Source organism: Apteryx mantelli, chromosome 15, assembly GCF_036417845.1.
Source record: "Apteryx mantelli isolate bAptMan1 chromosome 15, bAptMan1.hap1, whole genome shotgun sequence".
NCBI lineage: Eukaryota > Metazoa > Chordata > Aves > Apterygiformes > Apterygidae > Apteryx > Apteryx mantelli.
This window is the reverse complement of record NC_089992.1, coordinates 22,006,695-22,034,154: the sequence shown is the minus strand read 5'-3', so window position 1 is coordinate 22,034,154 and position 27,460 is coordinate 22,006,695. Positions and strand designations below refer to the sequence as shown.

Below are 27,460 nucleotides of genomic sequence, written 5' to 3'. Positions count from 1 at the left end.
ACTGTTGCTTTCATACACTCCCACCTATAAATAGAGCTATAGCTTTCAAACTTGGTCCAGGCTACTGCATTTAAGTAAAGCAGGTATGGATTACAGTAACAGTGTTGAATAATACCAAAACCCACTACTAATTAGTAATTAATAAGTTGCTTTTAGCATTACATCTTGAATTTTCTCCCCCCTACCCTTCCTAAGTGTGTGGTCTACTCTATACAGCGTTACTCCGGTACTTTTAATAAGTAGTAGCAAATGATTAATGCTCAGAATAGAATTACTGAAAAGTACAATTGGATAGGTGATGGGGCACCTGACCTACATGAACATACAGAGGTTTCTTCAAGTACCCCATTACTGGTAAAATTAATGTTATCATTTTTCCTTTAGGATTGGAAAGATGTCCATCTCTAGAAAGAAATAGCATACAGCACAGAGAAATTGTCTGTAATTACAGTCTAAAAGGCTTTAAAGGCTTCCTATGCACTTTTTGTTCTCTTTCTCACCTTTCCCTAACAGGCCTAAGCCAGAGTGCCTGCAGCATTTTGCAGAATAGAGAAATGTCTAGTTGGACTGCAGAGCTAGTCCTTAATATGCAAATCACACCATAATTGAGAGAGAATCTTGCAGATTTCAGAACATTTGTGAGCATGACTGAGGCATCTAGTTTTCTTTGATACTATACTGCTATTCCAGTATGAGACAGGGAGCCAGGCCTACTTCTGCATAAAGATGAAGAAAAGGTGTAGAACCATACAGCAGGAGTTTAGAGGGGTTAAGAAGTTCACATTAATACTCATGAAAGTTTTCTGAAGGCTTTCCATGACCTGCCCAAAGGCATGTTTCTATGGGGCCTACCTTCCACTGGCTGGCCCTTCCATCTGCTAGAATTTCAGCAACACTTAGCTCCCTCAGATGTTTAAGGGAGTTGAGAGCAGGTCAGTGTTGAGACTTACATGTTTACCTCTTCTCTCTTCTTAAAATTGGATAGAAATCCTGATACAATATGTATTCCATATCTTCTCTTTTCATTTAATGAAGGACAAGGCCTTCAATCTAATTAAACTGTTACAAAAGTTTCATTGTATTTGAATAGACTAGAATTAAATAATTTATAGTTCTTGTATTAAAAGCCTACTTGTTTTTTCTATTGCCATTTTATTCCTATTAAAAATATATTGTTACCCATGCAAAATAATTTTAAGAGACTTGATAGTGAACTTGCAGTAAATGATTTGACAGTAGGCAAGCACATAAAGCTTTAAGAGTTAAAATAAATTTCCATTTAACTTTTAACAGGATAGGGCTGAACAGTTTTCTGTTGTGCCACATCCTGTGCCAGTACACCAAGGTCAAATATGAGCAGTCTTTCCAGCCTTAATTCCACTCTCTAGCTCCCTTAATGTAACTGCACATGTGCAAAGATGTCCAATTACCTTTTGAATCCTAGCACTTTGATAACATGGACATGAAACTGAATTCCTGTTGAACTCTCGGTATAGCTGCCTTGGTCTTAAAGTGATAGAATTGACACTCCTGTGTCAACATGCCATTGTGGAAATGCAAGAATGTATGAAAAGACTGGGAGAGTGGAATGACTAGGGATGATCCAGTTGATAACAGGATGCACAACACATCTGTTGCGCGGGGTTAAGAGTAGCTAAACTTTCCAAGTACTCTTAAAAGTGTCATGCCTACTTTATGCACAGAGCCTAGAGAAGCTCCCTCTCATGTAGGATGTCTTATAGCCACACTTCCTCACGTTATCTTTAAGACTAAAGGGGAACACCAACTCTGTTTCCTGAAGAACAAATAAAAAAAGTGAAATTCTTAATTTCTTTTAAACACTATTTTGTACAGAACACATCTTCTATACATAAGTAGTGAGACAGCTGAATTCTTATTTTCAGAACTTCTGGAAGAAATAACAGCATAAACAACACCTAAGGTGTGAGGTAACACAATTCTCAGGCTTGTGATGTCAGAAGACTGTTCTACTTTTCTTTTGACTGAGGTAGTGGTTTAATAAGATTGAATATATATATTAAAAAAAAACAACAAAAAAGTTACTGACATATTAAACATACCATGAATATATGCAGTCCAACTTCCAAATTTAGACTGCTTTCTAAGATAGTGAAATTTTGCATTTAGATATGCCATTTAAGCATAAAATGAACAATTGCTTTATGAATGCCAACATCAGTATCCTGGACTGGATGTTTTATTAGAATGCCTTATTGGGTTTAACATTAACAATTCATAGAAGAAGCATATTAAAAAAAAAAAACTTGTTGGAAATTACATTGTAACAGGCAGTTTTCTGCATCAGTGACACTTAACAGGCTAGGTTCTCAGCCGATTGGGACAAAACTGGTAGCACCCAATTGGGCAATTATCCTGTTCTTGATACGGCCTAAAGCACTCTCAGAATGCCCTGGTCCACAGCTGGAAGTATTGTGGGATTATCTATACTGACTCTGATTCTCTCACAGAAGCTAGCTAAGCTAAAGACAGTTTGTGCCACGGGAACAGTACAAGCCAGACTTCGTAGAGGTAAGCATGTGAATCACTGTACTCAGTATGGTCTGTGGTCACGAAAGAAATAATGTAGTGGAGAATTCAGAAGTTCCTCTCATTGCAAAAGAAATTGTTTACATTTATTCATATAATTTTGGTGCTTGATATTTGGTATGGTGATACATTTGCAGTCTTTTTTTATACAGGCATATAAAACAATTCTGTAAGACAGACAGTGCTATATGCTGCTGGCCTGGAAGGCAAGAGTGATTCCTTACTTGTTTATAGGGTTTTTAGAAAGCACCCTTCCTCCTTCCCCTCCCCCCAAAAAAGAGTATAATTTAAGATTTCCTTTTATTCACGGAAGTATGTAAGTCTGTTTTTCTCTGTTTGTTTTGGTTTTATTTTTTAGATCATGAAGAACTCTGTGGCACCAGTTATGGATCTTTTTGTCTAAATGGAGGAATTTGTTATATGATTCCTACTGTATCCAGTCCATTCTGCAGGTCAGCAAAACTAGAATTTGTGTTTAAACATGCAACAGGAGCTGTTTAAAGACTATTTCTCCATTTTGCTCAAGAAATTACTGTTAGAATATTATATGAAGAAATGCATATTACCTATGGCTGTCCCAAATTCATTAATTCTTGCTAAGATTAATAATCTAGCTCACAGAGAGATGGCAATATTAGAAAAACAAACATATACTTGGGTAAAAGTGGCTGTTTGACAGATGTGACTGTACTCAGTTATGTATGCATTCAGGATGATATCTATATTTAGAGCCATATTTCCTCCCCTCATTACAGTACAGAAAGGAACAAAATACCCTTTGCCTCATGGAGAACAGACTGTAGCAGAGGCATTCAGGAAGGCAAAGTACATTCCCCGTTTTTCTTTTAGGTGAATTATATTGCAAAAAAATTTTTTTAAACACAAAAATGGCATGACCTGAACAAAATGAGAAGGCACAAAAAGGAATATAATCATTTCTTGGTGGGAGCAGGGGAGATGACACACATAATTCAAGACTTACTGTGTCCTCTGAATCTCACTGAAACACTCAGAGGGCAGCTTTTAAAAGTGACACCCCGGACTACTTGCTAAAGAAATATGAAGGCAGCCTATGCAGATACTTCTTACACCATTAGTTTATGGGACCATTTTCCCTTTTGGAGCCCATGTAGCACACTGTGGATAAAGAAATACTTCCTGTCTTTTGCATGTGGATCCCTTTCATGCATGAATACAACCCTATCCTTTTATTCTATTATATACAAAGACATAAGATACCTGATTAAGTTCTCATTTTTCTTGGTTTTGCATTTACTAATTTGGAATTATTCATCAAGATAAGTTATGGTTAATGTAATGGATTTACTTAATATACTAAAAAGGCATTCCGAAATCTATTACATACATTTAAGGATACCACCTTTCTATTCCCTTGGCAACTTCTGTTGCCTTTTTTATTTTCTTGTAATATCTTTCAACCTTGAGCTATAACTTATGGTAATAGGATGAAACAGTTGAAGAGGAAAACAATCTTTTAAGAAACTCCCAATTCAAGTAGATCTTTCTTTTGGTTTATTTGGGACAGCTCAATCTAAGCTTGTGAACTCAAGCATGTAAACTCATACAGCTGATGAGGGGGGAAAAGAGAGTTTTGTGGTAAATGCTCATTTAAAGATATACACAGCACATCACTGTCATGAAGTGTGTTGTCTGATGTCATAAAAAGAATCGTATCCAGAGAAGAGGACAAAACTCAGGAATGCTTGATTATAATGATTTGTTCTAACTACTAGAGCTCAAACTTGTACCCCAGGTACAAACTTTTACCTGTATGAGACCTCAAATACTTTACATGATGTAAAATGAAAACTACACACATGCACAGAGTAAAACATATTGAAAAGTGCAGGTTTTTTTAAGCAGGAGTTCCTTCTTGATATTGAAATATTTGCTAGAAAATAGAATGTTTAGACCGAATAGCTTCAGTTATACCTTCCTCATTACACATACTAGTACTGATTGAGAAAAGGTACTTAGAAACTATATATTTGATGCAATAGCTGTAAATATAAAGTAACAAATACTGAGGACATTCATTCTTTAGCAACACAAGCTAGTAAGCATAGACAATTTCCACTTTAAGAAGAGTTCTAAATGAAGTCACTTATAATTCAGGTGCTAGAGGATTTTATAATCTGCTGAAGCAGAAAAGTAACATCTTAAGAGCATCTCTGTTATACTCAGGCAATCTTATTGCATTTAAATTATCAAGTATTTCTCTTGTGTATCTAATGTTTGATTATGAAGTTATATGGATTTAAATAGAAGCCTTCTATTTAAGAATGTCCTCATTCTAAGCATGTCCCTTAATCAGTCAGAGAAGGCGGCTAATTATAGATGAGAAAGGTTTTGTTTACACACAGATATCTTAGTAATCAGCAGTGATGTGAATAGAAACAACAGAAAAAAATGCATCATTATTCAACAGAATTAAGAAAAATATTTGGTGCTTTAAAACTTCCTTAAGACTGGCATCGTCATCACACACTCGCTCAAAGTTTTTAAGTACAGGTTACTGCTGGATCCCACCTAAAGCTTCCAAGCGTTGCTCAAATGATCACTTCCAGCCAACAGAAAAATTGGGTCAGAATTTTAGAATCAAAGGCTGAATCATTGGAATTACAGCATTGAAATGGGACAAGAATAGACTAGTAAAGCTGAAAAAAAACAAAACAAAAAGACAAACACACACACACACACACAACCTTAAAACACATGTTTAAAGGTGTTGTGCTGAACATAGTGCAGAGTAGCTCATGCAACATCATCAGAAGTAACTTAAGAAATAGGGAAATTGCATTATTCTTTAGAAATATATTTTTTGTAGCATGCTACCGTATCAGGAGTCACTGTTTGCTTTTGGACATTTCACAGTTATTTTTACCCTTCAGAACTGAATGTATGATAGAGATTTAATAGAAACAGAATTTGTTGACCATTTCTGCAGATTACCTTTTTAGCAGATTTAAAATACACCTGAGGTATGTTAAAGCATGAAGCTGCTCAGCTGCCATCTTCCCCTGTTCCTTTTCTAATACTGAGTTAATGTCCTCAGCAGCAAAAGGTGCACCTGTCACCATATCCAAGGTGAGCTTCAAACACCGGAATGTTCAAATGTCCTAGATAAATAAACATGCAGCAGAACAGAGAAAGATGTAAAATCAGTGCCTCAGGTGTATCATAAAACACAAGGCTGAAAGATGTTTGTCTCAGTATCCAATGTACAGCTGTCTCATAATCATTAGCTACTGGAGTGCAGAATTAAGTTAGATTTTGTTATCTGAGGGGAAGTTCTGATATTTCTGTTTTTGTCTTACACAAGACAGATTTTTGAGAGCACCTTCTTTCTGTATTTCAGAGAAGTTTTGGGTGGCCTTTTTTTTTTTTTGCACTCAACATTTTCAAAGCTGAACAGAGATAATGCTTACTCTAAAATGTACTGTCAGCCCTGATTTTACAAGCCATGAGAATATTTTAAGGTTGCCTATTATAGAAACTGATACAGAGCTTGGGAAATAGATGTTGGGGATAAAGCTAGGTGATTTCTTAAATTTGATACCAGAAATAAAGTTCAAAATTTGAATAAAAAAACAGCAGTAGCACCAGAAGCCAATAAGTGGCAGTTTCTCAATACACAGTCAACATTTAAGATCCTGGAGCACAAGTGTGATATGATTATTATGTGTCCCAGGATTGGTTTTTAAGCTGATATATGGTTGTTCCCAAATAGCCTAAGTATGCAGTACTTTGTAGGTTTTTCCAGAAATGCTCATGCAGATATCTTTGCAATTTAAGACTGAGCTGAAACACCTCTAACATGCACAATAAAGTAGTAACTAGTAAACCTATGTGCAAATGAAGCCTGAGCATATAATAGCTAAAGAAAGTCAGAAGGGTATTTTTCAGTCAGTGGTTCTTTCCATTAGAAAGTATCTATCTGAACTGTTATCTGAGGGTACAAGGGGGATCTTAGGTGGGTGAAAACAAGAGAGAGGATGAAGGGATAAGAGAGGCCAACCAGCAGAATGTGGTAACCTGGTATCTTAGATATACCAGAGTACAAGTTCCCTGTAAAGCCTTATCTGAGGAGGCACTAGTGGCAGGTAGGGCCTGGCTTTCTTGTTAGGAAAGCTAGAAGAAGGAATGGCAAGGACCTACTGTATTTGTTTCCTGAACAGGAGTTAAGGTTTCATATACACATGGTTCAGAAGAGCCAAGTTAATCTGCATTGGTTAAAAAGCTACACTCCTGTATTTTCATATATACACACAGCACTGTATCAAAGCAGCATTCACAACAGTTTGTCCCTTTCCTGGCTGATGCTCTCTACCCCAACCCCGTGTTCATTGTATGTCCTGACACTGGAGATGCCCCTGCTTTACAAACCAAAGTGGAGTGCTGTCTTTCTTTCCTCACACCAGTATTGATAGCCTTTCCCTGTAATAAGGGGCCTACATCTCAAGAAGGATGGAAACACAGGCTATAGCTCACATTCTGGAGCTGGAAACACTTGTACTGGGTAGTCCATTAGAAATTGCTACCTCAGCTCCAACTATATCTTTTTTGCAAGCCACAAGGCTAGATGCACCCAAATGTAAGACAGTATGGCACAGTCACTCTAGGAGTTGTGGAAGTCTGCTGGATATAGACAGCTTCCTTTAAGCTATTTATCCACAAATTTTTCCTGATAAATATACCATACTTTCATATGAAGATGGATTTTTCAGGAGCAGCAAGTTTCTAGAAAACCTTCATCAGTTAGAAAAGTAGGTTTTGATATTCTGGTCCAAGTCTCCATGAAAGGGGAACCAAAATCATGAGAAGTTATACAGAAAAACAAACCAGGGGTATGAGGACAAAAAACCTATACCAGAGCTTAATCTGAGACTCTGCCTACTTCAGCACCTCAGTTTCTGGTCAGTCTTTACCAGTAACATTCCCTGCTGAACCAAGCAAGTAGCTTCTTTTGGATTGCAGACAAGATAAAGAATACAGATAATATCTGTTGATCCTGCCTCGATCAAGATTTGGTGAATGGGTATTCTAGTACAGCCAGTGTACCCAGAATGGTTGAACAGTCTCTTTGGTGAGGGAAGAAAGTTAAATAGACTACCTCTGTTTTGCAGAACTTCAGAAGTATTTCATTCTTACTAGTTTATACAGTCACCTTAGCTTTCTGAAGAGGATTTTTCAGTTTGTAGACACCAGAGCTTGGCATGATTGCTCATTCAGGTACAGAACCACACAAACACATCTCCTCTTCTGAGGCCAGTACATGCAGAAGTTAACAGTGAATGCTCTTCCTTTTGAGGAAGAGATTATATTCTGCAAAGAGCAGTGGGTTCAGGTTGTATTCTGGTTAAGTACTGCAAGGAAAAAGGCAGGACTTAGAAACCGTCTCCATGAAATTCCTATGTACAATTAAAGGGTATTTCTACTTTCCCTGACTTTGTTCCTACTGCATTCAGTCTTTCCTCCACCTTTCTTATACTAATCCTATGAATCCTATGTAAATCCCTTCTCTCTCTCTCCCCCCAATCCTTGTCTGGCTGTTTCTCCAAGATGGGTCCTTCTTTCTTTTTTTCAAATGGCTTTTTCAAAGAGGGATTATACTCTGTGCTGTAAATCTTCCAATGCACACAGTGCAAGTAGCCAGTGGAGGGCTTAGCATTCATCTGGGCTATTCCTCTTTCTCCACCTCTGAAACTATGCTTGTTGAGTACCCCAGGCTCTTGGAAAACATGAAGTATCCAGTTAGTATTTTTCAATTTTAGCCTTAGCTTGAAAGGCACAAGCAGGAGTAAGAATGCATACCTAAGATACAGCCATAAATATCGATATTAAGATTTATTTTTAATGAGGCATAAAGATAGAAAATACAATGTTATCTATTTGTGTTTGAAAAGTATTTAATGAACCTTACAAGGACAAATAAGGATTGAATAACATTACCAGATATTATAGTAAGTCATGCCATATAAATACTTAGCTAAGGGAGTTCTAGGGTAAAAATAACCCATTCCCTCAACTCCACTCCAGTAGTAGCATGAGTAAGAGTTTTATTTTACTCACTATGGATATGAATGCAGATTCAAAGTAGCAGTTTCAAAAATTCTCTGGACACAAAACTTTTAAAGCCCCTTAAGGCTTCCAATCAGAACTGTCATTGCTTTTTAAAATTTTAAAACCTTAGTTAATATTTTTCATACTTATAGGATGTGTTTATAGTGACTGGATTCAGCCAACATTTAAGAGCCTGCTACACACTGAGGATTATGGCAATTTTTAAGCTATCAATCAGATATGTGACCTGAATTGAATTGACAATCAGATAACCTCTTCCCCCCCACACACCCCCCAAGCTTTGTATTTACATGCCATCTTTTTTCACCAAGAAGCATCCAGGTTTTTCCTGACCCAAGAAAAACTAAAGTCAAGAGTCTTATTATGTAACACTAAGAAATAAGATTCCATGTGCATATTTGAATCAAATCTAGTTCCAATTTTAAAGTCTATCAGATCGTATTTGCTTGTGACACACACCTCAGAGTCCAGAAGAAAATTAAGTCTTCTCTTCTTACCATATATCAGATAAGCAGTGGATCATTTGCACTGTCTCATAAACTGTGGCTGCATACAGACTGCAGTAATGCCTTGTTTTATTGGCGGGCTAATATGCTTATGTTTTAGTTACTGATCAGATCATAGAGGATCAGTATAATTTCAGGCCCACTGGTCAAACCCTGGCATCTTATCAGATGCAATTTATTTCCTTCCACCTTGTATTGATTAATATTCTATGTCAGCATCAATATAAAATGCCCTATGTTGAAAGATTCTGTGGATTTCTTTACATATATTCATTATATCTGTGTTTCCTCTATAGCACAGCTCCTGTCTTGAGTTTGTATATGACCTTGTGTCACATGAGGTGACCCAGCCCTAAAAACATGTGCATGGGTCTATTTACACACACAATTCTTGTACGTGCACACACGTCTGTGCCTGCATGTATGTAGAAGAACAGAAATCTGGATGCCATCCAAAATGAGTTTCCAGCCTCACAGCTTTACTCAAACATTTGAAGCCTGTTGTCTTCCAGCTCTGATGGAATTAGAAATTCTAATTTCTCAGAAGGGGAAAGAATCCCCCCCCTTTTAAAATCAAGTTTGCAATGCCACATGGTAGGATTATTTAAAGCCAGCAGACAGCATGTGCTGAAACAGCATGTGCAACAGCAACACCTGGCCTAGTGACCACAAGACTTGATTAGTGTAATTCCCTCTTAGTATAGCTTAGAAACAGGCTTCTCTGTCTTTTGCAGACATTCATTTGAAATGCAAGGCACATTTGCCTGCCATATTGAACAGCTGTGAGCATGTCATGCTTAAGTTGTGTTCCACTTTTAGGCATCTGTTACAAATATGAGTTGCTACCAACTTTTAAAGCCTTTAATAGCAAGCCTAACTACCTCTAGGAGACACTAGATAGACACTCAGTGTGGATTATGTTCGTAGCCCACACGCTTATGGGAGGCTGGTTTTCTGTCTTGCCTCAGTCACTGTGTGTGTGACTCTACTGAAATTACTAGAGGTCTGTTGATGCAACAGGACAAACAGATCTTATGGTTGAGTGCTCCTGCTTATTCTTAAAGTCTTCTTTCCAACCCATTTCAGTAAAGCACTTCAGTAGAAACCCTTCCCTCTCTTGACTGTCTGAAGACATTTGTTGCTTTTATATTTAGTATAGCCCTTCACCTGTTTTGTACAGCTGCACTAATGACTACATAAGAACTTGTGCAAACTAGTATTTGAACATTTCCATTTTCAGAATTGCCCTGACTGTACAACAGCAGACCCTATTGGTAGAATCACATTAGCCATAATTTTGTTTATAGAAGTTAATGAAACCAAGGGATACCTGACCTCGATTTTCCTGTTTCTAGGAAAGCCACCATCATTTTAAAGTTATATGATGGTATTTTCTACATAGTGTGGAACCCCTTTCAGTGAGGGTGTCAATAGTTCATCCTAGAGACATTATGGACCAGTAGCTGTGTAATCCCTAGTCAATTCCGTTGCACCCTGTTAGCCAGTTACTGTGGAGTGGCAAGTCAAAAAAAACCAAAAACAAAAAAACCCACAAACATTTTAAGAATTTGTTTAGATTGCATCCAGGAAAAATTAATGGGTTCATGCTAGAAACTTTGTCAGCTGAAGTCATGTGTGCATTTTTAGCATAGATCTTTTTCTTCTGCTGTAGCTTTATATTCATATTGGCCATAGTTTTCCCCTCACAAATCCCAGGCTTTCTGGCTCCTTTGCCTTTTGAAGGCTCTGGTTCTGTTTTACTTTTATTAGAAAGTGGCTAAAATCTCAGTGACCTTTTTACTTTACTGTTCATCACATTCTCAATTTTTTCCATGGTCTGTAACAGAACAGAAGTATTGCTTCCATGACAGCTCAGCCTACAGTATCACAGTAGTTCTCCAACGCTAGCTTTTTAACCTTAATCCTGGCTATGCAACTCTTCTGCTTAGGAAGGCTGTCTCTTCCTCCTCCTGCTGCTGCTTCACTTTTCCTTTAGCCCACTGACTTCCTTCTCCTTACACTCACTCTCTAGAACTTTTCCATATGCTTTAGTTTGATGCCAAAACCTATTTATTTCTTCCTTCTCCTATCATTTTAGCCTCTCATTCTCCAGTTTTGATTGGTATTCAAGAATACTTGTATGAAATTTATATTCCATTTTCTATTCCTGTTTTTCTATTCAGCTCTGTAAAGCATTTCTCTCTTACTTGCTAGAGAACAATGCACCACTCAAACTACATTTCTATTCTTAAAATAGTCTACAGGTATTTCAGACATAGGCCACTGAAATGCCACTATACTTACAGTTAATATCTGAAACATTATCTCAAGCAATCAGAGCACAGTCTGCCTACCCTTCCTTCTCCCAGCAGTCAGATGTAGCAACTCTGAGAAGTCTCATGTTGTCCTTAATAGGAAGTTCAATCAGTAACACAGCTTTAATATGTGGTGATAATTATATCCAGGTTTTCCAACAAATTGTCCAAATCCTCTATCTTATTTTCAAAGGCAAGGAATTAAGAGAAATGGCAATTCTCTGTGCAGTAGTTTAGACCAGTAGTACCAATACAATAATCCATAGGCTACAGAAAGTGGTTCTGGGAGACGTATCAGGCATGCATGGTAGTATGCTCACAGTGATCCATTGGTCTGGTTTAGCTATGCTAGAGATCTTTCCTTTGACAGTTCCTCCCCATGTGCTTGTTGTCCCTGACCTGAAATCATACCTTGCAGCTGCCAATAGCAGTTGAGAACTTTATGTTACAGAGTTCAGCCCATTTTCCTCAGCTGGAGCCTGAAATTGCTTATGTCACAGACTTATGACTCTAGTGCCAGAAATAGCAAGAAGGAGCAAGATCTTTACTAATACAAATAGATGGAAACAAATTTACATACTTAAAGATACATGGGAAATGCAGTGGTTGGATGAAATGCCCTCCATTTGCTGCGATGCAGTAAATTCCTTAAGAGAACTTATCAGAATGAGTGAAAAATATAAAACAAATGAAGATTAGTTTAGCTTCTACCTACATATTTTTGATTCAATATGAATTACTAAGCCATTTATTTTTTTTTTAATAGTAAAGGACCATATTTATTGTGATGAATTCAGGTCTAGGTCCACAGAGTACAGTGTAGGATACAAGTCTTTTCTATAGTAAGGTAAGCCTAGGACTAGTGTCTGGTAGGTACCCTACCTGACTGGAAGAAATGCTACGCTGTGACTTTCTAAGGGAGCTACATGCTCTTTAACCCCTCCACTTTACAAATAAATCCAGCCCTGAATGGAAACTGACTCTACATTGAGGTATAACATGTAAAGAACAAATGAAGTCTCAAGTTTCACTGGCATGTTTGTAGAATGTATATTGGTATCATTTGAACTACTGGTCTCATTAAAAGCAGAATTTGGGTTTTTTCTCCCTCATGTAATCTGTCATAGTTGAGATTTTACACTGATTCCTTATGAATGGCCCATTAAAATGGATCAGAATTCAAATGAGAGAACAAGAACGTGGAAGAGATAATCAGCAAGTCTAAGATGAATTTTAAGTCTACTTTAGTGTACTAGTCAAGTTTTTTGTAAATGCATTACTGAGGAATTACTTGCATAATTCCAGAAATCAGTTCTCCCTTCACAAGCCTACATTCAGTTGAAAGCAAGAGTGATCAAATGCAAACACATTGACTGGATAGTATAATTTAGCCATATAGAGATAAGAGCATCATCACCAGGTATCTATGCTTAAGAATCCAAATTCTGTTTCTTTCATGGATGTGCTTCAATTGAATATATGCAATGGAAATAAAACACAGTATTTATGCAATAGTACAACAGAGAAAGAGACAGATCTTTCTATACCTTTTCACTTCTTATACCCCATATAAAATCCTTTATCTGTCTAAGACACTGGTTCCAAAGAAAATATTTTGATACTTTGATTAGTATCTAAATGGTTTGTTCCTTGACAGAACAATCAAGATAGATAGTGGATTTTTAATGTGAAACTCTTTGACCTTTAAGTGAATATTGGTATTAAATGGTATTATTGCCTACCATGCTAAAATAAGTTACAAATGCTTGTGTATGCAGGAAAGAAAAGTCTATGATCTGTCCCTGTCCCCAGATAGCCAGGTCCAAGACCAGATTGCTGGTTTAAAATCTTCTTAGGAGGTCTGAATATAGAACATGGAACAGAGGAAGTGTTTGCAAGTTCGGTACAGAGAAATGAGATCTCATATTAAAAGTGATTATTTATTCTGTTTATCCCCAATATTGACATCCTTCACTAATCACATCCGTAAAATGGTGCTTTTGTTGTTCAGTAGTCATTCTCAAAATAAGATACAAAGCAGCTTTCTCCATTTCTCAGTTTGAATTCCAATTAATAGCTACCATTTAATGAGGACTTTACATAGCACAACACGCAGTTTTAGGCCCTATTTTCTCACATGCTCCAAGGTTTGCCCTTGAACTGTTGGGGCCATCACTGCAGCCACCAGAACTAATCAATTTACTACACAACCTGGCTTTGTCAGAGGGCTCAAGGCAAATCAGAATCTCCTTCAGGGAAAAGGTAGTTCATTCTCTGTAAGATACATCCAAGTTGAAAGCTTTGTAAAACAACAGCCCACATTCTATGACAACACTGATATATGCATCCAGTGTTTCCACTGTAGATGTGCTTAACTTATGCACAACAAACCCTTTTGCTTGACTCAGGCTATACATTCAACATACAAGGCCTTCTTGGTGTAATTATTTTTCCTCTTCCTCCCTTAATGACAAGCAGTAACGGATCTTCCTTGTCTCTCACTTTCAACTCCTAAACTAAGTTTAGGCATCATTATCTGAATGTCTTTAAGCAGGATGCCATCTCATCCTGAGGGCTCTCTTTCAACCTACAAACTTGGAAACATTTTTCACAGTACCTTATTGCTTTAGGTAGATTGTTTATAGTCTCATCTCCAAGAGTAGCTCTGGCAATGGCTAATCCAGATCATACAAGCAATTTTTTTTTTTTTTTTTTTTTTTTAAAGAAAACACACACACACCATCAACATTTATCTCTAGACCATGGTCACATTGTGCTTTGTGCCTCTGGTTTTACTTCTGTTGGTATTCAGTTATAGACATCAGGCTACTAGTCACACACTGCTTCAGTCTGCACTGGATGAATCTCACCAACAACTTAGTTTGCTGATTCAAACTGCTTTGTCAGTAGGTTGTTCTGGAAACTCTAGGATTCTTATTAGCTTCTGTTGTTGCTTCTTGCAGACTTAGCTGCTGTATGTCTGTATGCAGCAGTATATGCAAACACCTCACTAGGTACATGTGTCCAAGACATTTTTTTCCCCACTGCCTACAATACTTAATGCAGTTGGAATTTTTGCTTCCTCCACATCTGATGCAGTGTGAATCCTTCCTTTAGGAGAAGCTTTTAGAAGCTTGATACCTAAGATGGGCACAGTAGGGAAGCCTTTTAGCTAGGTCTGTCTAGACAAGGCCTTTCACCAGCATATGATATGCTTTGGAATGAGTTATTTCACCACATAAGCTACCAGCATAACTGCCTTTGCAATTTGTTAAGTGTTTTTATGGGCACCATGTGTCAATGAATTCCTATTTCCTTGATCTATTATAACTGACAGTACTAGCTCTTTATGAGGAAAGGTGAAGAGCTACAGGAAAGGAGGGAAAAGAAAGCATGACTCCTGTGTCTGAGATGAGAGCCAGTGTGATGAGGCAGCTAACACCAAAAAGGTGGATTTAATTAAAAATCCTATGGAGGAGACAGATTTAATTGTGAAATACATCATGTACATTGCTAATCCAGTGACTATATTAAGAAGAGAGATAGTTTAATTTCATATTCTGATCCATGCTTTTATATGTTAAATAGGAACATGCCCAATGCCCTTTGCTCCAGAAATATGATGCAAGTGGAAATTCCATAAGAAAGCTTGTTGTGAAGCAAATACAAATTTGAATTATGCCATCACAAGAAGATCTCCTCTCCCCACTTAAAACCAAAAGAAGCCTTATGCTTTTCATATTAGATGACAAGGTACAGTCTAATCCATATAAACCTTGGTTTCCCAGGTGTATTGAAAATTACACAGGAGCCCGTTGTGAGGAAGTTTTGCTGCCCAGCATCAAATCCCAAACAAAAGGTGACCTGTTTGCAGTTTTCTTGGCTTCAGTTGTTCTTCTAGGAGTTCTTGCAATTGGAACATTCTACTTCCTTTGCAGGTAAAAGTGCTTCAGAGTGCTGAAGCTATTCAATCAAGTATAAATTTCTTCTGGTAATCATGTACTAATTATTTGAATATAAAACTATGCAATGAATTATCCATAAGGTTTGTGTGGTTATTCAGCATAATTAATGTGGATTTCTCAACTTGTTGCCTGTAATATTTTAGTTCCTGGCTTGTAGTTTTCTAAATATCTTTTCTAAGCTACTACTTAGAGTTGCTTTGTATAAAAAAAATTATATATATAAAAATAATTTAACGCACCCATTTCTGAGATTTTTACAGTATACCTGGCTTTAGAGTTAACATTTTAAAGCATTAGTCTAAGGATGGAGAAGTAGAAGCAAATTGCTGGAGTGATTAGAAATCAAAAACTGTTTTGTGAAATTGTACTGGCAGCCAAACCATGTGAGTGTCATTAGCTCCCAATTCCTTTATAGCTCCTGGTTTGAAAGGAAAGACTTTAAAAAGAACCAAATTCCATAAACAATTCCCATGTAAGTAACTAACAGTTATAAGAAATCCAAGGGCTGATTGATGTATCCAGGATGATCCAGGCTACTGTTTTCAGGAGCATGAGAATGTCAGTGCTAGACAGGAAGTGCCACAGCTCAATTTTGCAAGCATTTTAGGGCTTCAAATGAAAATATGTAAACAGTTATTGGGATTAAGACAACCAACTAATCTATTTGTTGCTGTAGCTTTTTTAAGGCAGGCAATTGGTACGCTTACATTACCCAGCATCTCCACCAGGAGAATTTCCTTGCATAGCTATACCATTGAAACAGTGGAAGTTAGAAAACTGCAACAGACTCTTAGTACAGTATTACAGAAGAATATTGTTTACACTCGAACATTCACTTATTTACAGAAGGTTATTGGTAGGCTCTTAGATACCCAGCTCAAACCTTGCCAGATCCTAAGGAGAACAAGCAAAATTCATTAGGACATTGTTAATATTACTGTTTTGACTTACTCTCTGCATTTGTGTAGACAAGTCAGCCTCCTATGTCCTGTCTTATTTTTGGATTAGAGTACTTTTTGCAGGAGTTTATATTCACATAATACTGTTAACACATTGCAAGACCACTTGGTAGCCCCTCTGATTATTAACCATTGCAGATTTACAGCCTCTTCCTGTTACATATGACAGCTCCTATGCTCTCAGAGCACTCCCTCAGCGCATTTCTCCTTGGTTTTGATAACCTATGCTTCTTGCAGTTCTCTGTTCTTCACCCTCCCATAACCACATTGCCAACTCAACCGTTCCCAATCAGCGTCTTTCAACAAGTGACCTTTGAAATAGCCAGTCTGGTTTTACTTTGGCTGCTGTCATGGAAACCAGCTGAATGCCAGTTTTCCCCCATAACTGAACACAGTTAGAAGAGAGCCAGAACATCTGATAAAAAAAGATTTTGTTTCAAAAAAGTTGTCATAGAGGATACCCCAGCCTTTGCAAAGTCTTTTTAATCAATCCAGTTTTATCAGCCGTGCGGCCCAGAACAGTTGTTAACAAGAGAACACTTACAGATTACTATGAAGTTACTGGAATATAATACAGTTTTAACTAAATTGAAAGAGTTCATACAAAGCTCTTACAATTGTATTTCTTTAGAGGTAAAGCTTGTCTCTGAGAAGAAAAAAAATTGCAAAGAGAAGAGAACACAAAGAGAGTAATTTATTACAAGATCCCTTTCATCTTGCATAGTAAGATTAGGGGAAGGCTAGAGACAGAGTCTCCTGAGTTTTACTGAGAGAGAGCCTCGCACAGAAGCTTAGAATAACAGCAGTTACAGGCCTGTGCAAGTTTTCTACTGCACAATTGGAAGGTGAACCTCAAACTATTTCCTTATAGGAGGTCAGTTTACTCAGGCTTTATGTAACTGAGAGAACAAGTAGTGAGCCTTTATACTAGAAAAATAAGGGCAGCAACTTGATCTTAACATAGGCACCCTTGAATCTAGCTTATATACCACACTAACTTGGGAAATCTCATAATGCAATAATTAATTTGTATAGTCATAAAGAACAGAACATTACTGTCTAAAAACTATCTTGTCTTACCTTTAAGCTTCAGAAGTCTGACATAGCATGCTTATCTTCTGCTTGAAAGTCTGTAGAAGAAACACTTTCCATTGAAAAATCCTTATCTCTTAACTGAGGTGATCAGCGCATCAGAGTATTTGCAAAGTGGATTCTTAAATCTACTTCCATCTCTCGTGCTGTATAAGCAAGGATAATTGTTAGCAGCTGTGATTAATAACATTATTTTTAGGTTTCCCCAAATTTGGTTTACCACCTGCATCATATAATTCTAGAAGGGTCTGGAACTGGGGTTTGTAAGGGTTAGCTGAGAGTTTGTGTCATCCTTGACTTGTCCTTTTGACAGGCTCTATTAAATTAAAAGTATTAGAGAGATATTGTGCTATCAAATTTCCACTATTACACTTTATTAACAAATATTATGCTTTATCCAGAATCAGAAAGTACAGGATTTTTTCCCCTGTTGTTTATTAGTAAGCATTTCTGTGGCTCTTTCAGCAGAGGATTAAAGTGTTTTTAGTATAAACAGTAATAAGAGTGTTTATAGTATAAACGGTAATAAAATCTGAAGGGTTGCAGAGGAAGAAGAAATATTAGTTGCAATTTAGTAGAGAGAAACTGAATCCTTAAAATCATACATCAAATCTGTGTTAGAATTTAAGAAATTGATGCTCTAACTTCTTGTCCTTGTCATCACTTGTATCCCTCCTCCTTTCAAAGTTTTCTCCCTCTCAGGCTGCATGCTTCTGTGGCAGATTTCAGGACCAGGCATGCGTGGGTGCAGTTGATCTGTGAAAGATTTTTATGATCCCTACAAACACACCCATGCAGCAGACCAAGATGGGGTGAAAGGAATTCATTGTTCTTCTGTTTTTAAAGCTATATCATAAGTAGTGATGAAAGTAGCTTATAAAAGAGAAGGGCTGCATAGGAATAGATGCAGGCAAACAGTTGGAAACAGTTCTCATTTTATATTTAGTCAAGTCATCACATTTTTATCAGCCATATATGAAAATATTTTCTATAAAAATAAACGAGAATGTATTTTTTCAGCTTGCCAGCAATCTCCTGTTAAGCTGAATTAATTTTGTATTTGATTATGTACTAGGATTCATCAGGATGGTGCGGTTTGGGAAGAAGAACCTACAAGGAGAGGGAAAATAAAAGAGAATCAAAGATGATGAAGAAACAGGCAGTATTTGGCATGGCTAGGGGGAGAGAATGGTGGAATGTAGAGAGAAATAAAGATAGAGGAAAGTAACAGAAGAGCTGAATGAAAGGAACAGCGGAGAATGGGAGGGGAGAGAAAGAGTAAATTTAGAAGTGGCCCAAGACTGGTGATGAAAAAAAGCAGCTTAGAACTGGGAAAGGTAAAACTGTTGTATAGAGTACAACATGTTTTAGGTATTGGTTCGGTCACCTTTCCAGGAGAGAGGGAATTGGGGTCCTTTCTCTCCGTCACGAACTGTGAAATGCTATGGACTTTTCATTGAATTTGAACCATTCTGGACCTCTACTTTTATACAATTATTCTCCCTCCTGCTGAAGGCTTTACAAATTTTGCTCTTTACTGTAGCGGGTTAAAATAGAAGCTGATGAAGTTCAGGTAATTCTATTTCAGCCAATAAGGTCCATTAAAGATAGTTTGGCTGTTTTGGGTGAAGAGCCTTCTGAAAGAATTCTGCCTTGTGGCATTTTAGAGATCCAAACTGGTTTTTGAAACAGTGAACTGAATCTGACTGTCCTAAATATTTGCCCTGGGTATTATGCTGTTAAACAGCTGCAGCCTTTTTCTTACTGCACACTTAAATTCTACAAGTCAAGCTAGTCCCAAAGTCTTGTCTGGGTTAAACCTCCCACTGCTGCTAGGACCTGCTGAAATGCTGTGGTTAGAAATACTTCTGGAAAAGCTACTGTGGAGCTGTCTGAGCGAGTCTCAGGAAGACAGAATATAACTACTTAGGTTGTAGTGAGCAGTTTTTATTTACTTACTCTTAGAAAAAACAATGAGGAATCTCTAACATTCACAAAGAAAAGACTATGTTTTTACGTCTCGTCAGAAAGATGAGTCTTGTAAAATGATTTTATATCTTCATAAGAACACAGCTCTCTGCACCCAAAAATAATGTAAAAGCCAATTTGGTACTTTGGCTGCCTATGTTACTTTATCAAGCTCTCTCCAGGAATGTACTGCTTCGTAGGCAGTAAAAGTCTCTTCTCTGTCAAAGAGGGATGCCCAGTCTTTGAAGAGCATGTTCAGTTCTGTTTCCCGCATTCATCTAAAAGCTGAGCACATTAAACTATTACTATTACTAACTACTGGGATTCACAAGAAAATATGGTATCATGACAGAAATGGTATTTTAGAGAAGATAGTCAAATATTTGCAGTATGAAAGCATACCCTGGTAACCTTTTAAATCAGAGAATTGGTTTTATGAGAGTGATTTCATACTTAACAATGAAAAAAATGTCTTGGATTGGAGTGTGGTGCATTGCATCTTCAGGCCCAGAAGCTGCATAGCATGTTAGCAGAGCAGAGTGCATGGAGGTAGAGAAGTCCCTGTACTCCTTTCTCCCCATTTCGCACACAAATCCAGATCGAGTTGCTCTCTATATTGGAACATACAAAAACACAACACACCTTCCCCCCCTGCCCCCCAACAAATGGCACTAATAAAGCTTACTGTTGTGTCCTGGGGAAAACAGGAACGTTTTCAAAATCCCTGCTATTACATTGTTACTGAGGTAACAAATGGCAGATTTCGCTACAAGCAATTCACGTGCCAGTACAGGTCCATCTGGTGTTCTTTCTCCAGAAGACTGTGCAAGGGTTACTGGAAGAAAAAAAAATAGAGAGAGGCCTGAATGTGAAGTGCACAGTTTAGAGGGGTGGAGAAAGCCCTGGGGAAAACTACAATACATCTGTAATTCATTTCTGTAATTTATTATAAGTCCATGTTGAAAGGGCAAATTACTTGCGAGATAAGTTTATATGCGATGAACAGGAACTCAGCCAGCCAAAACAACGGGGTCTAGGAATAAAGCCGTTTGAGCTATCCAAGACAACAGACTTTGTGGAGGAGTTTATGTCACCACAGGACACAAACTGGACGGAAAGGAGAAATAGCTCATGGCTCTTCTCAGGACAGCAGATGTCTAATTACTATTAAAAGAAAGAGGGAAAGAGAAGGGAAGAGATCAGCTCTATTTAAAAGAGCTGTTTCTCCTGGAGAAAGTGCAGAAAACATCACATTATTGACCTTTTCTTTTCCAAATATAAGAGGGTTAATGATAAATTAAAGAATTTTTTTCTATCTACTAATTACATAATAAAGAGCTGAGAAATCAGACTGGAACAGGAACATTAACTCCAAGAGAGAAGCTATGTAGTTCTGAGTCCTGTTCCTGCCTCTGATCCCTGTTGTTCTCCCTCAACTACACGCTTCTCAGAAATGTTGAGTATTAATTCAAATGTAACTGCAGAAGATCTGTGTTGCTTTTTTTTTCAGTGGAAGCATCATTAAGCTAATGTGTATCTTCTCTGAAACACTCTGAAATCTTTTTTCACTCTGTGTATTTTTTTTCTCCCTGTTGTCTCTCTTTTTTGTTTCTTATGGTCAGGAGAGCTTCCATTCCACGGAGGAGTTCATCAGAGTGCAGTGCCAACCTGGTTGAGACTACAAGCAGCAATGGCTGCAACAGTGAGTACATTTAAAATTAAATGCCTGGACTCTGCAAAGAAGGCAGGAGAGGAAGTGGTAAATCCTTTATTTTTTTTTTCCTAATTAAAAGCATGTGTTTTATTTATTTTTCAGAAATAATAATAGAATAAAGCAATAAAGCAGAGGAATGATGGGAGAACAACATGCAGAGCAACCATAATTATATTACTGGTGTAGAGGGTATGGTAAGCATGATGAGAGAAGAAAGTAGACTAAAATAGGAGGCTTACTGATGTGCTGGAGAAGACTGCAACTAAAACATAAAGAAAAATAGTTGCATTTATTAGAGTTTCCATGAATTTTTAAAGGCATATCAAATTATACAGAAATCACTATAACATATGTTTGAATTTTTTGAGATTTTCCATGACAAGTGTATCTCATACTATTTGTAAAGAAGTGATCACATCTGATTTTTGATTTCTTTTTCAACAATGCACAGATAGAAATGTGAGATGATTTTGTTTTTTTACTGAATGGAAAATATGAAATAATTTTTTTTTTCACTGCGTAGGGAATATGAGATAATCATAGGGGTTTTTTACAATGTAAGTAGCATGAGCTAATGATAAGAATTTCTGATAGGATTGCCCTTTTTTGCAGGATCACCCCAGAAGAGTTGAGACTGTCTTGATTCAGTATTTTCAAAATTTATCCTTGGTATAAATGCCCGTGATTTGGATTGTTTCAGATACACTTACCAAATGTAGAGAAAAAAAGTACCTCTCTCCAGCTAATATTGCTTTTTTTTTTTTTAATAGTAAGACAACATGAGGGTGAGGTACCACTATTAGTGTATTGGCCAGCTTTCTGGCGCAAGATTTTAATTCAAATTAAAAGAAAATGTTAAGATGAGAGGCTCATAATGGTTACAAGAGATTTACTGGGCAGAGTATTTACTCTTTGTTTGGTACATGTCCCTAATATTAAGCAAGGCACCTTCCTTGATGGTTTTATTTTTGCCTTGCCAATATCTTCTGAAAATCTCACTACTCAGAGAGATTTAAACCTGGCCTTAAATTTTACAGTTGATGATAGTTCATATCATGGAAGTAAGGAAACACCAGGTCCATTCCTGAAACAAAATATTATCCAGCCAGATGTCTTGGCTGGACAAGTGACACGCTCTCTGAAGATTCATTTGTTTTATTTACATAACCATTTGCTAATCACACTAATATATTATATATTACTGTCTGCATCCTTACAGGATTCTCTTACTCAGGCAAAGAGAGGTGGAATGACATGGTCTGTCTCTCCTTCTGTCTTGATGACACAAAGAAACTGGTGGGGTAGTCAGAGGCATAGCAAATATGAGCTGAACATTTTTTTTTCCAATTCATTTCTAGTGCTGGAGGTTGAGAATAGCAAAAAACAAATACGTTTCCATAATGACATATCACCTGCCAGCTCACTGTGTGGGATTTATAGGGTTGTACTGAAAAGAAAGTTAATCGAGAAAACTTCAGGAATTGAAAGGAGGAAAAATGCAGAATGCAGATTTCTTATTTCTGAAAGAAAAAAAATGCAGTTTTTTACACATACAGGTTCAAAGAAAAATTCGAATAAGCTTGTATTCCTGGGGTGCCAACTACATGCTCTAGTACCAGGAAAAATAGTGTGTATTTTAAATCAGTGTAGACAAGAGCACAGGAAGACAGAGAAGAAAGGACATACTGTTACAGCATATAAGCTAAGAAGTGAAAGAGCAAACCATACAGTAATAGGTACTAGAAAACAAAACAGAGAAATTCGTTACCTCCTGAGGACTCATGCCAGAGAAGCTACGGTCCAAGTTAAAGCTGAACATCTGCAGAGAGACTCTGAGGACATCAAATCAATCCCACTCTCAGGGGGAGGACCTGATCCAGACAAGTTCTCGATTAAGTTCTGCAAAGCTTTGAAAGATCACTTTTGCCCCAAATTAACTGATCTTATATGTTATTTTCTGAACTTCAGACTTTTAACAGATACTCTGAAGGAAGCTGATAATATTGTTTTAAAGGCTAGAAAATATAAAAGTGATTTTTTCATCACATAGGGATGTGCCACTGTTAAATATAGAGCTTAGGAGATGTGCAGTGGTATTGACAGCTACATTAGAATCAATGTTACCTAAAATACTGTGCATAGCTTCAGAGGCAAATAATCAGGGAAGATTGCTGTTAGATAACTTCCAGATGTTATTGAGCATGGGCCATTCAGACTTAATAATGGTAAAGTTCAGAACAGTACTTTCACTGAAGAAGGAAAAGGCTTGTAGTCATCTTAAATGGAAATTTAGGAAGGAAATCTTAATAGAAGATGCAAGAAATAAATGGACTGAATTTGTACTCCATAAACTCTTAGAACCCTCTCAGCTTTCCAGACAGATGTGGAATAGTTATTCACTGCTACCAATCTTGTTTGCATTATCCAGGACTTGTCTGCATTATCCAGGAAAGAATTTGTACAAAAATTCAGACTGATTAAACCAAAACATGGTTTAAATGCAAACAAGTCAATTTATGAAACAATCCTATCTTTGAATGAAATCCTATTAATGATTCCGATTCCTTCAAATCCATTGCATTTGTGAACATTTCATCTTCTAAAATAAATTATTCCAATTCACAAGCCTTGTGAATTTGTCTTTCAGGTCAAAATGAGATTAAGCTACAAATTCATTTTAAGTTGGCCAAATGCCACAGAAAGTACAGGATAGCCAACAACATTAAAGCTAATGTAATAAAATTGTACAAAGCCACCTAGCAATGCTTGCTTACAAAATTAAGCAAGTAGTTCTGTGAGCAATAAAGCTAAGGAAACATAGTTTCCCCATGGATCAGATCTTGTGGTTGGAGTCACTGGAGTCTGAGAACGTGTTATGCATATGTGCGGAGAGCACTAAAAAGGTCTCTCTTTACTTGACTCCTGTTTTCATGAAACATATCAGATCTTAGCATCTTTGAAACTATCCTTCCACCAGTCGAAAAGATGGGAGGAAGTGAATGGTCAAATGGGCATATACTGTGAGACTGTATACACCTAAATAATTAGCAACCTCCATTAATATGATTAAACAGTTTATTACAGTATTATGGCAAAAATTCTTTTATACCTGAGGGTCATGCTTTCCTTCCAGAATCTCACAGTAAAGGTTTCTTCTTAATGTGTAAGAGAAACTTTTAGATTGGTCACAAAACAAAAGAGGAAAACTCTTTATAGACCTAAATCAGAGGTTGCTTATATATTGTCAGTATATAATTTTTTTCATTAGTGGTGCAAGTGAACACTAGGGGCAAAGTACAATGAAAGGAGAAATAGCTGTTGAAAGAAAACAAGAGGCTATTTCTGTGCTGCATGTTCTTTTGATTTATGTCATTCAGTGTTAAGGGGGAAGACCAAAGGGAAGTCTGCTTGGTAGCGCTTCCCGTTCCAAAGGTGCCTTCAGTGTTGTGCTGCTCCTTCACAATTTACTGCGCTGAAACACATCTTCCTTCTTACGGCCCTTCATTGATAAGGAGCAGCAGAGGGGCTTTAATAGTATGACTCATTTATTTACAAATGGAAAGCAGAGAAGAAATGGAGGAGAGAGATGTTATCCCCATGGAAATTGTGCCAGTGTCATTACGTTCTGCTGTAAGGGTGTTCTTACGGTAGGAGCTACCAGAACTGATCAAAGTTCAGGCAGAAAGGGAAAGCAGTGAGCGTATCTAAAAGGATAAAAATTCCTGTCATGTTCTCAGCAAATTCTGTATCAGGAGGTGTGTACCCAGGAGAGGCAGCTGCACAGCGAGGGCCTTTGCCAGGGGTGGTTACACATGTGCATGGGCCAACCAACTCTTCTACATTAAAAACAAACAAACAGCCCCAAAACAAAATCGTGGTATTTGGCATCCTTCAGATTTACATGACATGAAGCTACTTCAGATACAAACTGGAAAGACTGTAGATTAATTTGGGTGAGAGTTTTGCTTGTACTGGGACCATATTCAAATCCAGGAATATTAGTAAAAATCTGTGTCATTGGGGGGGGGAACGACACTAAATTGTGTTGTAATTCTCTAGCTGTGTTATTTAGATGACCAGGATGCATGTTCATCATATTCCTCTCAGATCTAATACATTTTATTGACACTTATATGTTTAACTGCAGAGCTAGAACATTACTGTATCTCGAATAATATTGAATAATCAAAAGAATTTAGACATAAATTATGTGGAAGTTTTTTGTTAAGATTAGTGAAAAGGGTGCTTTTTTTTCAAGCAAGTTCTGCTATATTTCCCACATTTTGAAAAAATGGATGCCAAAAAGATGGTGGAAAAAAACCTGTTCTTTGTTATTGTATGTAACATTACCTGCTTGTGTTTATCCAAAGGATGCCTGTTCTTGCTTTTCTTGTGATTGTAACCTGTTCAATACAGTCTATATTTAATGTAAGCGAGAGCAGTTTCTCAATAGCAAAGTACCAAATACAAATACTTAATGTAGGCAGGTTGCAGCTCTGTTCCGTGTTTGGGACTGATACTCCAAAAAGACTTTCAGCAAGAATTATTTCTATAGCTATCTAAGGCTGTATAAATGGACCTTGCAAATGTGGAACCTGAAATAACATCAAGATATTGCTGGTTTCATCCCCAAAATTAAAACAGAAAATGATTTCTAACACTTGTAAGTGCACCTCTGTGTCGGTTTGTGTAGCGTTTGAACTCTCTTTTTCAGTGTACCTAAAACCAGACTGTTCTCAAGTTATCCTCTCAACAGAAGTACTGGTATTTTCACCACAGGTTTTGTACACGCAAATGATGGAATTAAAAAATGTAGCTGAGCATCCAGTGGTGGAATTTTTAACAGGGCTCAGTTACGCAGATCTCTGTTGTACTCACTATTCTCTTGCTTCTCCGTCACCGCGTTCGCTGCTCTGACCGCTTTGAACTGTTCCGCCACGTTCACAGTTCTGGGGATTCTAGCAGAGTTCCTGTTCTGGGGGAGGGGAGGAGGAGAGGAGATCAGTGTTGTCTCGCACTGTTGCAATATGGACAGCTGAGCTAAGACAAGCTTAATTTAAAAAAGCTGTTTATAACTCTTAGAGTTGTGAAAAATTATCTTGAAAAGGTGACATGAGTGCCACTGATTCAGTGATGTGAATCAGCGTGAAACATTTATTTTGAGACGTTTGTGCTACCTGCTAATTTCAGTGAGGATCTAGCTGTGAAAAGTAATGATAGCAGTATATAAATTGTTTTTTAAAGGTGTTCAGATGATTTAGGAGCACAAATCCTGTCAATCTGGGAATGAAATTTGTGCTCCTGTTATCAAAGCCCCTCTAAAATTCTTTTTTGATCAGCTGTTTCTCTACTAATAATGCTAACATAAGTCTCCAGGTAATACCATTTCCAAATAATCCAAACCTCCCTTTTTGCCGTTCCTTTGAAACCAAAAGTTTCCAGTTTTTCACTGCAGTTAGGCGTGAGTTTAGAATAGTACCCTACATTGCTATGAAATGCAGACAGCAATAAAACAATATAAATCAGTACAATGGGTTGTGCGATGTTTGAACGTGTATTTGCTTGACCAAAACCTGTACACGGGGAACAGGAGCGCGGAGCACCCCCCTCGCCCGGAGCCGCGCTCCAGCCGGGCGCTCCCGAGGCCGCCCCGGTGCCAGCGCCTGGCTCGGGCACACAGAGCGGCTCACGAACAGGAACTAGCCAGAACTCGGGCATAAAATTTCAAGTAAGAAATTTGAGAATCACAGTCTAATCCGCCCTGCTTTCATGTGCAAAAAAATACAACTCCTACATTAAGATTGGATGTATTTTAGGGGTCTACCACAAGCTCATACAGAAAAATAAACAACCAAAGCAAAGCCCCCAAATTGGTGTTTTCTAGCAGCAGGACCAATAAAAACAAATCTTCCCTACATATAATCATGAAAAATAATGACATGTCGGGGGGAAATAATTACTTTCTTAATGTTTGCAGAGTGCTCTGAGACTATAACGTAAAAGACATTTATCAAAGAACATTTATATTTACATATTTACTATCCTTGTAACTTCTCAAAATAAACCATGTAAACTTCCAGACTCTGTTTTCCTATATTGTTCCATGAATTAAAGTAGAAGTAGGGATATGAATGGCAAATATTTTTGAACTTGTTCTCTAATTTGACCATAAACACTAGGTGTTCAAAAAATTTAGGTAGCTACCAAACTTACTGTCTTACAGGAAGACTAATGAACACTGTAACATTTACTTCTGGGGGGGAGAGGT

The 27,460-nt window shown here is 37.4% G+C and overlaps 1 protein-coding gene and 1 long non-coding RNA gene across 4 annotated transcripts in view; one reads left to right on the top strand and one right to left on the bottom strand.

Annotated features, from left to right (window-relative positions):
* Positions 1-21,396, top strand: part of NRG4 (neuregulin 4) — a 59,377-nt gene extending 37,981 nt beyond the window's left edge. For both annotated transcript variants that reach the window (XM_013957233.2, XM_013957234.2), the window contains exons 3-6: positions 2,927-3,020; positions 15,283-15,432; positions 21,101-21,180; positions 21,295-21,396. In XM_013957233.2, coding sequence (XP_013812687.1) covers positions 2,927-3,020; positions 15,283-15,432; positions 21,101-21,180; positions 21,295-21,311 — 341 coding nt within the window. In that variant the 3' untranslated portion in view covers positions 21,312-21,396. The remainder of the gene's footprint in view (positions 1-2,926; positions 3,021-15,282; positions 15,433-21,100; positions 21,181-21,294) is intronic.
* Positions 16,833-26,064, bottom strand: LOC136993409 (uncharacterized). 2 transcript variants are annotated; one of them, XR_010885691.1, is made up of 4 exons: positions 22,961-26,064; positions 20,164-20,313; positions 17,499-17,656; positions 16,833-17,064 (listed from the first exon to the last, which is right to left on the bottom strand). It is a non-coding gene; the product is annotated as an uncharacterized lncRNA (long non-coding RNA). The 2 variants fall into 2 exon arrangements; XR_010885690.1 differs by lacking the exon at positions 16,833-17,064 and having other exon boundaries at positions 17,373-17,656.
* Positions 26,065-27,460: the final 1,396 nt, after the last annotated feature.